This window comes from Rattus rattus, chromosome 2, assembly GCF_011064425.1.
Source record: "Rattus rattus isolate New Zealand chromosome 2, Rrattus_CSIRO_v1, whole genome shotgun sequence".
Classification (NCBI taxonomy): Eukaryota; Metazoa; Chordata; class Mammalia; order Rodentia; family Muridae; genus Rattus; species Rattus rattus.
In genome coordinates this window covers 95,091,430-95,103,528 of record NC_046155.1, presented here as the reverse complement: position 1 = coordinate 95,103,528, position 12,099 = coordinate 95,091,430, and the positions used below count along the sequence as shown (strand labels likewise).

The following is a 12,099-nucleotide window of genomic DNA, read 5'->3' as shown; positions in this document are numbered from 1 at the left end:
GCCAGCATCCCAGGCACTCTGGGGCCTTCATTTAAACGGAAAACTTTTCCCCATCCCTATTTCCAGGCTCTCTGGTTAGACAGGTGCTTGAAGCATCCTCAAGATGTAATCTGCAGCTCATCTACGGCCTTTACGCCATTGTTCAGACGGGAGAGAAGCTGTCAGCTTCATGTGGATACAGCTAACTGTCAGTGAAGTAAAATCAACTTTTGTCCTACTTGGAGAAAAGACATGGGGGTGGGGGAGCATTTTAGATGACAGTTCCTTTTGTGGCTGCTCTCCTAGAACAGCTAGACATCCCTACAAATGTGCTCTGACAAGTGCCCTGTTTGCTTTCTCAGCTGCTCTAGTGACTAGTGCTGGCTGGGAGGCTGCAAGGCTACAGCAAGGCAAGATTGGACCGGGTCTTTCATCCAAAGATAAAGATGTAGATACTCTGCCTTGTGACCATGACACAAGTCATAACAATATGCAATGTCCACTGGGTGTCCACTCTGCGCTAGATGTGCATGTGTGAGCATGTATGCATGAGCGTGTGCATGAATGCATTTGTGTGTGTGTGTGTGTGTGTTGTGCATGTGTGAGGGTACATATGTGGATGCATGTGAGCACTAAAGTGTGTGTGTGGAGGGGCAGGGTAGGTACTCTGTATAAACTTTCTTCCTTGAATTTCCTGACAACCCTGTGATCCAACCTCTTGGGCCTTCCAAATATGGAAACTAAAGAAGCAAAACTTGTAAGTGGAGGAGCTGAGGTCTTAGAGTTACACGTCTAACTTCAGAAGCCAGGCTCTTGAGGGCCATTTGCCAGTCATGGTTACCTCTTCTGCAAGGTGGGCTAATCATGGCATCCGTGCCCACTGGAAGAACAATACAGAAATGGGAAGCTAAGTTTCTGAGAGGTTAAGAAGAGTGTCTAAGCTTACCCTGTGAACAAAGATCATAGGTGGGGTCTGAAGGGGGGTCTGTCAGCTCAGCATTATCCATTGAAGCCTGGACCCACAGCTCCACACCTAAAGGCTTGCTCTTGGAGATCCCCAAGCCTTGACTGAATGGCAGCTAGGTCATTTACTACGTGTAGGATCCTGAAAAGTTGTCATGAACTTTGGATTCTCCATGTGAAAATAATACTGATTCCATAGAATCATTATGAGGGTCCAGAGAGAAGAAGCATGTCATGGATTTGATCCAATGCCAAGGACCACATTTTGTTTCCCAAAACAACAGAATATCAAGATTGAAAAGCTACAGCATAAGGGGAAAGACTGAGCTGCAAAGAGCAAAAGTATGTCAGAATGCCTGTGATTGGGTGAGTCACATTCTTAATGTGACATCATGTGACAGTAAGTGAGTCGCTTAAGCTTGGAGGGTCCCAGCCTGGGTCCTCATCTGCAAATAGGGTCCTAATACACTGGAGTTAGATGATTTCAATGGAAAATATAAGTGATGTGTTTAGGCTAAAGAGGAGCATGGGGAAGACTCAGAACTAACAGCAAGTGGTGTTGGGAATGACAGACAGTGAACACTGACATTTTTCTATACTACAGATATATATTTGTTTTACTCAAAATGTTCTAAGAATGATCAAGGTGCTACGAGAATAAAGCATTGTCTACACAGCATCACCTGTGCATCTCTCTACACTGCTCTGCATGCAGATTTCTCTAGAAAAGGAAAGGTAAGATAACCAAATGGAGACCACTGAGGATCTGAAAACCAGGTCGGGCAGGGTGAGTACATCCACATAGCTGCTTGTCTGAATGGGAGTGCTTTGGAGTAAAAAAAAAAAAAAACAAACAAAAAAAAAAACCAAAAAAAACAAAAGAGCTACATTTCCCTCTTTGAAGACATCACATGGCCCTGACAATGTCCTTCCTGGAGTGTGGGGAGTCTACCCTAGCCAAGTAAGGCTTTCTGAGGGAAGTGGGAGGAGATGGCCCAAAGGCAAGTCTCCATGGAATGTTAACTCCAATTTCTCTATTTTCCCATGAAAATACCAGTAAATATGTCTGAAACGTAAAGGTCACTGGCTGCTCATTTCTCAGCACATTTCCCAACTCAGAGGCTGAATGTCAAATAGATCTGTCAGGATCACCACCCAGAAATGGCTGCCCTGGGCAGGTATTAGCAGAAGCAATGTTCTTTCCTGCCCTTTGTGTCTGCCTCCCCCTCTGCTGGCAAGGTGATGCAATTCTTATCTGGGATTTGATAGGCTGTAGAAAATAATTACAAATGAAAAGGTTATTCATAATTTTTAAATGAGTTAATTAGTAAACCCAGTCAGACTCACTCATTACTGTAATTAATAATTGATTATACTTGAAATTAAACACAATTTTTCATCAAAAATCTAATTAAATATCTGTGCTTTTTGCCTGTTGATTAGATCAGTTGGTCTGCTGGAAAAGGGTCTTTGTTAAGGATATTTGTGCTTGGCTGAGACAATTAATTTGATTTTTAATAATTGATAGTTCCTTACAAGTTAGTCATCACAGTCTGTAATTATGATCGAGGAAGATGCCCTCACGCGTGCTCGCTCTAGCCCTCATCAGCTGGGAGAGACCAGGTACCAAGGTTGACGTGCCCAGCCCTTGAAGGAAGGGGTAGCTGGTCCCCATACCTGCAGTGCATTCACCTGTGTTGCTTAACTCCAGCCTCATAGGCACCCTTGTGGGAAATCAGGGACCTGTCGGGGCCAACAGTCGCCACGTGGGAGAGCTGAGAGTGAAGTCTAGGACTGTGTGACACTGAAGCTCTTCCCAAGCTCTTGCTAGATCTATCCATATTACAAGGGGAATGCTGAGGTTTGCCTCGTTGGTCTTTTCCTCAGGTGTGACTGCTGTAGTCCAGCCTTCTGTTTCTTAACGGAAGCATGCATTTACTCTTAGTAATGACATGTTATTAGTGAACTGAATCTCCCTAATTGGAGTCATAAATTCTCCTAAAGTTATCTTACATCGACCTCCTTTCTTTCCACGCCCACACTGTCATATTTTAGGTGAAGTCATCAGATTTTCCTACATATTGTCACTAGTTAGCTGTAGTCATCAGATTTTCCTGACCAGTTCTTTCTAACCACTTTCTAGCAGATCTGGCATCAATTCCATTTGTAGGCTGTGGCCTACAACTATTGATACACAGTTCTTCAGTGGTTCTCCGACTGTCCATCCAATAAGGTGTCTCTCCTGTTTGTTCCAAAGTGATCATGACAGATCGTACAGTCCATGTCATCCCCTGAACCCCATCCACATCCAAAACATATTTTCATCTCCCCAGGAAGTCATGGCATATGTTCTGTTACTCACTCCTCATGATGGCGTGCATGGTAGTGCCTCTCAAGACAGGGTCCCTTTGCATCTATGGTGACAGCTTGCTAGATGGTTCTTCTTGGCAGAGGGCAATATTCTGTCTTTGGCTTCTGCTGGTCAGCTCTATTTCTACTTACTGGCTTAAATAGAACCCATTTGCTTCCAGAACTCTCTCTGAACTCAACATAGGTTCATGGCCTTCTCAGGCCAGCATGACCTACCTTCAACCTTGGAAAATGCACCAAGAGCTAAGGCAGACCCACTTTTTTTTTTTTTTAAAGAGGCTTATTATGCCAGAGGTCAGAGAGTCCAGTGAGTCTCAGAGAACCGGCTGAGGGAGAAGCAAAGGCCCAGAGCCACACTGCCTGGGACTTTCCTACCTAACCCCAGGGTATGTAAGCAAGTCCCTAGTCCTGTGGGCAATTATCCTCAGTGAGTCCACAGCTCTTTAGATTAATCTCTTTCCTGGAGAAGACCAAAGAGGGGAATCAGAAGTAGGAAACCAGATTTTGCTAGAAAATGTGTCCAAAGAAGGCCAAATAGGATCCATCCTGCTGGAACAGGGCTACAAAGTCACAGGACTGGGGACTTGCTTACATACCCTGGGGTTAGGTAGAAAATCCCCAGGCAGTGTGGCTCTGGGCCTTTGCTTCTCCCTTAGCTGGCTCTCCACCCACTGGGACCAAATGCTTCTCATGCGGGATTTCCTTGGCTTTTGACAGAAGTTGTTTCACAATCATGGAAGTTTCTGGGAGTTTCTATAACCACCCTGCCTAACACATGCCTGGAGCTTTCCTGGTAGTTTCTTCCCCCCCACCCCCCATTAGAATTCTCTACCTCCCTGCCTCTTATCCTAGTGACATGGACCAACAGGAGAGGACTGCCTACTGCCCAGTCCTCCTGAGTTGCTATTTTATCTTTGTGACTCCGGTCTATGACACTCATGGTTCCAGACCACCAGCTCAGAGTCCTCAATGCCTTGTGCCTCAGTACTAGAGAACCGACCCATGTAAGGCAGATCCTAATATTCCTTCCGGTCCAAGCACAGAGAGAGTGGAGAGCCCGGAAGAGCTGCCGTTATGATGTGGGGCACAGGCAAGGCTTCTTGGTACAACCTGTATACTATGCACTATGACTGTGGTGCTGATACGGTGCCTTTGGCCGTCCCAGCTGCTTTGGTTGATGCCCCCTGGCCAAAAGGGAGCCACGGGGAGCTGTGGGGGAGGAGGAAATGCTTACCCACAAAGTATGCGAGCAGGATGACGAGCGTAGCTGAGATGAGGATGGCGCTTAGTGCCGCACACTTCCAGTTGCAGTACTTGGAAGGCTTCCTGAGGTTAAAGGCTGGTCGCGAGAAGGTGCTGCGGGGCAGGGGCCGGGGTGGGGGCGAATACACGGTGCTAGACGTTAGGGGGTACCCTGGGGACGTGGTGCAGAAGAGTGGGGAGGTGCCTCCGGGCTTGAAGAGGAAGTGCCTGTGGATGGAGAGAGGTGGGAAGGTGTCAGGGTCTGCCAGCTAACCAGGCGCCCAGGCCAACCTGCAGGATAGAGGCGCAGAAGGAGCATGCAGAGGAGCCTGGAGAGAGAGAGAAAAAAGAATCATCACAGGGAAGATGACAGGGTCAAGAAAAGTCACAGACCAGACCACAAACGGGGCACAAGAAGACACGTTCCCACAGAGCACTTGTAAGACAGGGATACCCACAGAAAACCCACCCGAGGCTGAGACACTACCCACGCAACAGAGGCTGCCCTGAAGTCCTTTTCCTGGGAACAGTGGAGCTGGGGCTAGGGGCTGGGTCTTGGGAAATAAACTCTGTTTCCTGAAGATATTACAGTAGCTTAGGGGGTGTCTAAAATCCTGAGAGTCTCCTGGAAGCCACTGGGACTTCATGTTTTTCCTGTTGCCCTAACACCTGCATTCCACTGCATGTTGATAAGGCTTCGGGAGTCCTTTTTAAATGGGGTTTTCTGGGGTAAAGCCAAGAACTCATTACTAAGTTCTGCCCAGGAATGGATGGCTAGTTCTAATGTCCTCACAGCCTCAGGAGCCCGGCTGCTGCAGGCAGAGCCCATGTGATAGCTGTGTGGAGGACAGGCTGGTAATTCCATCCTGTGGCCTAGCTGCAGTCTTGTAAACAGCAGAGTACGCTCGAAGCACATGGTTGTGGCCAAAGGAGGTGTTGAAAGATCCTGCCCAGTGCGGCCTGAACCATGGCCTTGGGAGGACTTGTGCAAAGCTTGGGTGGGCTGCATGGAGAGTACCACATAGCCCTGCAATCTTAGGACAAATCCACCACTCCTGGGGTAGGAGACATTCGGACCACAGCGAACACACTCAAGGCCACATAAGACATGGGGCCTGCGCTGTGTTTGGAAAAAAAAAATGCTTTGTGAGATGGGTTCCAGGATGGCGAAGGCAGCCAATGAGATGGCGAGAACTGCATATTAACGAGACTGCTGTTAATATGCTGGGGGTGGGGAGGGGATAGGACATCTCAAGGACAAACTTGCAAGTTGAACATGGACTCGGGGATGTGCATGCAACATGGCATCACTTCCCCGAGGAGTTCCCAGGGAAAGGTCTTAGGGGTCTGCATGCAAGTGCAGGAGCAGCAGGGGGAGCACAGAGAGGAGCACGGGGAGGGGTGCCACCTACCCGTCACTGTAAGCCCCATCATGGCGGGAGGCGCTGAGAATGTCCATCTCAATGAGGTTGTCCTGCAATGTCCCTAGGAATGGCTGCTTGCCTAGGTTTCTATGTACACATGGAGACATGAATGAGGCAATGAGTCATGCATCGATGAAGGGGACAGTATAGAAACAAATGAGAGTGGCTGTTGGGTGCGGCTGTGCATGAGACCAGCAGGGACAAAGGTTCCAGGCAGCGGGTCAGTGTGCAAAGCCACGTGTGCAAGGGATCCACCTGGCACAGAGCATCCAGAGGGAGCGCTCTCCATACAAGCCCCACGCGGCTGGAAGCTGTGCGCATCCAACTACAGGTCTCACTGAGCAGGACTGCAAGGTACCCAGCGGTGGGCTAGGCACATCATGGCTATTTTCAAAATAGATGCTATTGCGAGGGAGTCAGCGTGATCCCAGTACAGCAGAGGGTGGTACTGGGATGTGGAGTTCTCTCGGGACTTGCCAAGGCCACCAGAAGCAAGGCTCGAAGCAAGAATCTGAACTTGTGTATCTGGGTCCAAAGCCCAGTGTTCCCCTCTACTTGACTCAACCCATGTCTACTAAAGCAACATCTGGAAACACCCACTCGGCTTCTCTGCTGCATTGTAAAGAAGGAGAACATTCTGGAGAGTTGTACACTGCCCAGGCCCAGCAGAGCCCCAGGGACTCCGTTGGTGGGCTGAGATAGGGCCAACGAATCTGTATTTTTCTTAAGTCCCTGTTGACGTGGAGCCTGGTTTGAGTCTTACCGTCCCTCAGCTGTGTGAGAATGGGGCAGTAGCTGAAGGTAAGGAAGGCAGCCCCTGAAGATATAGGGAAGGGCTCTTTGTCCACTGTGGCATTACAGTGCTTATGCACTCACCTGACTATACCCCAGAATGAAGACGCTCCCCCTGCCCTTCTGGGTCTCAACCGTACCTGCTAGGTGATGCCGTTCACCCTCAAGGGCTCTGGATCCCACTTCCAGCTAGTGTCAGGCCTGTTGCTGTCTCACGATAAGACATACTGGACAGAGGAGAAATGGCAGCGAGCCAGCTCTAGGTTCCAGTCCTGCCAAGGGACCCATCTGCCTCCTACCAGGCCTTAACATAAAATACTCAGAAATGAGGCCTTTTTATGCCACTTTCCTGATGTGTGACTTTGGTACCAATCCTAACTTTTCTTAGTCATCCTTCCTACACTCTGGGGATTATAACAGTATGGTTGCCATGGGGTCAACTGGAATGATGCTAAGTATAACAGTCGCCCCTATCCTGTAGCCTATATCACACATGGTCTGCTCTTCTTGAGCTCTGTGAGTGACTCACATTTGTTCCCCACCCCCAACTCCTATCAGGTCGGCTCTGTCAGCTCCCCTTGTAGCTGGTGGGGCATGGCTCAGAGAAGCAACTTTTCTGAGGTCATATCACATGGTGACCAGGTGGCAGAGTTTGTCCTGGAACCAGACTGGTTAGGGCCCAGAGCTCAGGGTTTCTGCTCCACAACCCTGCACACTCTACCCAGTCTGACTTTTGCCTATCACCTCCTCAAACCAAAGAGAGAGGACCATCTGGAAGTCCCAACACCCCAGTGACAGTGGAGGATGGAGTGACACTGGTTTGTAGCTGGGGCACTGATAACGAGGCACTAGTGGGTCTTGCTCTGTGGAGGGTCACAAGATACAACCTGAGCCCACCACTACCAGGATTTCCTGCCATGAGCCTCCCACAGTGCCTGGGATGTGTACAGGGGTTGGAAGTCCCTTGAACACCTTCATTATTCTCTTTAGGTGGATAGCGCTGATAATGAGAGGCCTGAGAGACAGGCAGATTCTGAACGGCATCACTCTGAGAATCTATTAAAGGGTGGTAACTGTTTACCTACATAACCAGAAGGGAAATATGTGGATCCTCTCTGCCCTTAACCCTCCCCAGGCCTGACCAGGCCCACAGATATTATGAGACCTGATTTGGATTGCTCCCCCAAAGTCATGCTCCTGGCTTCAGACACACTGGTTTCCTTGCTTCTCTCAAACAAGGTAAGCCTGAACCGTTTGTTGGTAAATATTCCCAGAGATCATATCCTCTTCCAGAGCTAGGACTTCTTACAGGCAAACAGCAGCTCCCCATCTTTATCCCCAGCCACCCCTTGCTGACTCTTTTGCACGGGTTAGTACACATACGCACGTGCACTCGCACATGCACACATGTGCATTGGCGCACACACACACACACACACACACACACACACAGAGTGATGTTGGAGAACATTATCTGCATAGTATGTTTCTTCCTCTTATAATTCCAGTTGTCCTTATGTCCAGCTTGTTGCTATGTGCCCAGAGGAGAAGACTGCCTGGTATGTGCATGCAGCCACTAAACAGATCTGTGCTTTGGCGTGGCTGGGTTTGGGGTAAGCAGGAGGGGCCTGCCAGGCAGATGGCAGACACAAAGTCAGTGCCTAGAGACAGCAGCCAGTGGAGGGTATTATTATCTCCTCTAGTCTCTTGTTTTAAGAAGGAATTTTGGTCTCTCTTCATCCTCACCCACCATGCAGAGACCCCACAGAGTTGGCTCAGAGGACCTGAACAGAGTTCTGCTGCCTTCCTGCCCAGTCTGCTTCTGGAAACACTTGACAGCAGCCTATATTCCAGAGAGTGCAGCCTGTATCTCATAATCACCAAAAAGAAACAAATAAGAGTGCTTTTTTGAAAGGGCCAAGAAATAAAAATCAGAGTGTTCATGGTGGGATATTTCAAGTGCCCAGATCGAGTGATATTTACTTTAAATCTGTGTGTCTATCCGTGTTCACGTGTGCACGTTCACGTGAGATGTTAATGTGTGCTACTGTATGTGAATGTTGGAGGGTAACCTTGGGGGCTGACCCTTGGGCATCATTCACCTTTTTCTTTCTCTGAGACATGGTCTCTCACTGGCCTGGAACTTGCTAATTAGGCCAGGCTGACTGGCCAGTAAGCCTCTGGGATTCGTCTGTCTCTATTTCCTCAGCAGTGGGATTACAGCGTGTGCTTTCACATCCTGGATTTTTATTTGCGTTCTGGGGCTCACACTCATGTCTTCATGCTTGGAAAGTAAGTGCCTGACTGACTGAGCCTTCTCTCCAGCCCTATTTTAACTTTTACAATTTAAAATAGAAACATGTTTAAACAGGGAGAGGGCTGACAATCATCACTTCAAAGCCCAGAGCCGGAGGATAAGAGGACAGACAGGCAGAGGAGCAAGATGAAGGACTTCTCAAGCTACCTGATGGATCTCCTGGAAGTGCTTCTGACAGCATGCCGTCATGGGCATTCCTCATTTAGGTCACTTCGGGATTTGGGGACAGGGACACGGCACTTGCTGAAGGTGATGGTGATTCAGACTGTTGTGGTGAAATAACCTTATTCTATACTTTTCAAACCTAGTTCTGGATCAATCCTGTGATTGATGAAGAAGCTGAAGTCCATGGAGACAAGTGCCCTGAACTAAACCCACACAAGTCAGTGCAGTGGCAGAGCAGAAACTGAGTCACGGGTGACCTGATTCCTAGCTCAAGGATCCCCTAAATTTTCTAACCCCCGATACTTTAGATGTCTAGCTCCTCTGAGAAATCAAAGGCTCCTGGAATTTTCCCATAGGAACACAAGCTCTTGAGCTCACTTGGGGTCACAGCCCTGTGTGGCTCCCTGCTCACCTCTGATGGCAGCTCAGGTATGGACGCTTGACTTATGATTAGGTATGATTTTGTGTGTGGGCGGTATTTCTATCTCAGTTTGCAGACTTAGAACCTGAGGCTTGGCAATATTTTTCAGGGTCACATGGAAAGGAAAAGACAGGAACGGGGTTCAAAGCAGGTGCCCTTGCTGTACTGGGTTTGGCTGGCAAGGGCTGTGCTATTCTAGGAGCAGAGAGGGATTTGGTTCCCCTTACACACAGATGAGTCCCTGAGCAGCCTGAAGCAAGAGCTGCTGGTATCAGCCGGGCAGGCGGAATTTGCCTCAAAAGGGGAAAATGAGTGGCTTTGGGAAGGGAAGTCCTCTACTTCAAGAGAAGTAGGTCTTCAGGATGGCCCCATCCAATAGCCAGTCTGGTTACGTAAGCCAGTGTGCTGGGTTGTGTTTCTGTCCACAGAGCTCCGGGGCAGCCACCATCATATCCGATTGCCATCTGAGTGGTGTGGGGCAGTAGGACTCATAGCCTATGTGTGCAGCTGACACTTCGTGATGCACGGTGTCAGTGTCTCAGCCACACTTATGAGGAGTAGAGATGTACCTGATGCTGAGAGACATAAATGAGGAAAGGAGACAATGATGATGACGATGACGACGATGACGACAACAACAACAACAACAACAACAACAACAACAACAACAACAACAGCCAACCCCTAGATCTTGCAGACCACAGCTACCCTCTGAAAGGCCAATTTCACAATGCTACTACTTAAAAGCTGTAAACCGTTACTGACCTACTTCTGGGATTCTGGCCTCATGACCTCAGGAAAGGTGGGACCCCCCTTTTCAATGTCCTGAGCCCCTGGGCTGCTCACTTCTGTCATTCTCAGGAGATCCCGGTCCTACTTCACCCAGCTATTTACTGTCTTACTCGGCTCCTTCCTTTTTCTGGCTCCGTGCCCGTGTCCCGCTTCTCTCGAGCTGAGCATTCTCTCTGCTGACACCTGCCAATGGGTGCTGTGGGAAGTCGCCTCACTTTTTACTTAGTCCTGGGACAGGGTCTCATTATGTAGCCCCACACTCACCATCCTTCCGCCTTAGTCTTCTGAGTGCTTGTGCCATCACATCTGGCCCAAGAAGACACTTTAAGTGACCAGGAAGATGGCTTTGGATGGTGGCTGGATGTGGAGAGTTTGAAGCCAGATAGCTCACTGTTTTAGCCTTCCCATGTGCTGGCTGAGGGTCTAATGCAAGCAACTTCAATGTTTTTATGATTCAGATCTTTCCTTTTCTTCCTCAATTAATGGGAAGTGGTATGTGTATTTGTGTATTGAGTGTGTGAGTGTGAATGTGTAAGAGTGTGTGTATGTGTGATATGTGTGTGAATGTGTATGAGTGATGTGTGTTATGTCTGATGTGTGTGTGAATGCGTATGAGTGGTGTGTGTTATGTGTGTGTGTGAATGTGTGTATGAATGTGTATATATGAGTGTGTGTGTGTGTGTGTGTGTGTGTGTGTATGTGTGTTCTAATGAGAGTACTCACTCATGCAGAAAAGACTTAGGGTGCAAACCTTTGTGAACGGCTGTTGCTAAGACCAGCCCCTAGCTGGCATCTTGGAAAATGCACTTCAGGAGGCTTCCCTGTGTGAACTGACACAGGTGATTGCTCCATTGTGTACAAACTACGTATTCAACTCAGTGTCGCATACATGTTTTCCTTCCAGGAGGGCGTAGTTTCAGTCTGTTCCAGTCAGAGGCTGTCCCTATGGCAATCCCCAATATAACCCTGGGGCTCTAGGTTCCTACTGGGCCTCTTGCCTGGCAGCTTTTGCTGAGGGACCAGGGTGTGCCTATTTCCGGTGACTCCATGAGGTGAAGCCTCTGGAACCTTGGGCCTGGTTTAAGCCCCTGATTTCACCCTACACACCTCTCCTTTACCAATTTTGCCTCACGTTTTTCACCACAGTGGACTCAGAGCTATACTCATGGCAGAGTATCATGAGCCCTATTTACAAACTGCCAAACCTGGAGTGGTCTTGGGAACCTCAAACATAACTATGTGTGGGTGGTGATGAATAGGTTATATGTGGGAAGTGCTCTGGGCACCACTTGGGAGCTCCCAGGGAGGTCTGTGTGTCTGGCATGGTTATGGATGCACATGGAATGGTATCTTTTCTATGTTTGTTCCACTCACGCATTATCTTTAGGATCCATCTTCCCTTCAGAGGTCTACCTCCCTCTAGAAGATTCTTGCACAGCAGTGGACTTTGTCTTACATCTGATCAAATTATTTAGTGACAGAGACTTTCTATTCAAACTCTTCAGTGCCTATTTTATAAATAAAGCAACGAGGTTCAGGCAGGTTAAGTGACTTTCTGAGGTTGCCCTGACTCATCAGAAGGCATCGTGTCTCATTTGGGGAACCACGATCGGGTTGGCCTGGAGATTGCCGGG

The 12,099-nt window shown here is 48.5% G+C and overlaps 1 protein-coding gene across 5 annotated transcripts in view; it reads right to left on the bottom strand.

Annotated features, from left to right (window-relative positions):
- Tenm4 (teneurin transmembrane protein 4) overlaps positions 1-12,099 on the bottom strand; it is a 477,470-nt gene that overhangs the window by 195,309 nt on the left and 270,062 nt on the right. For 3 of the 5 annotated variants that reach the window (XM_032892953.1, XM_032892951.1, XM_032892952.1), the window contains 2 exons: positions 5,967-6,065; positions 4,547-4,782 (listed from right to left, as the gene is read on the bottom strand). In XM_032892953.1, coding sequence (XP_032748844.1) covers positions 4,547-4,782; positions 5,967-6,065 — 335 coding nt within the window. The remainder of the gene's footprint in view (positions 1-4,546; positions 4,783-5,966; positions 6,066-12,099) is intronic. The other 2 variants (XM_032892955.1, XM_032892954.1) reach the window with 1 other exon arrangement.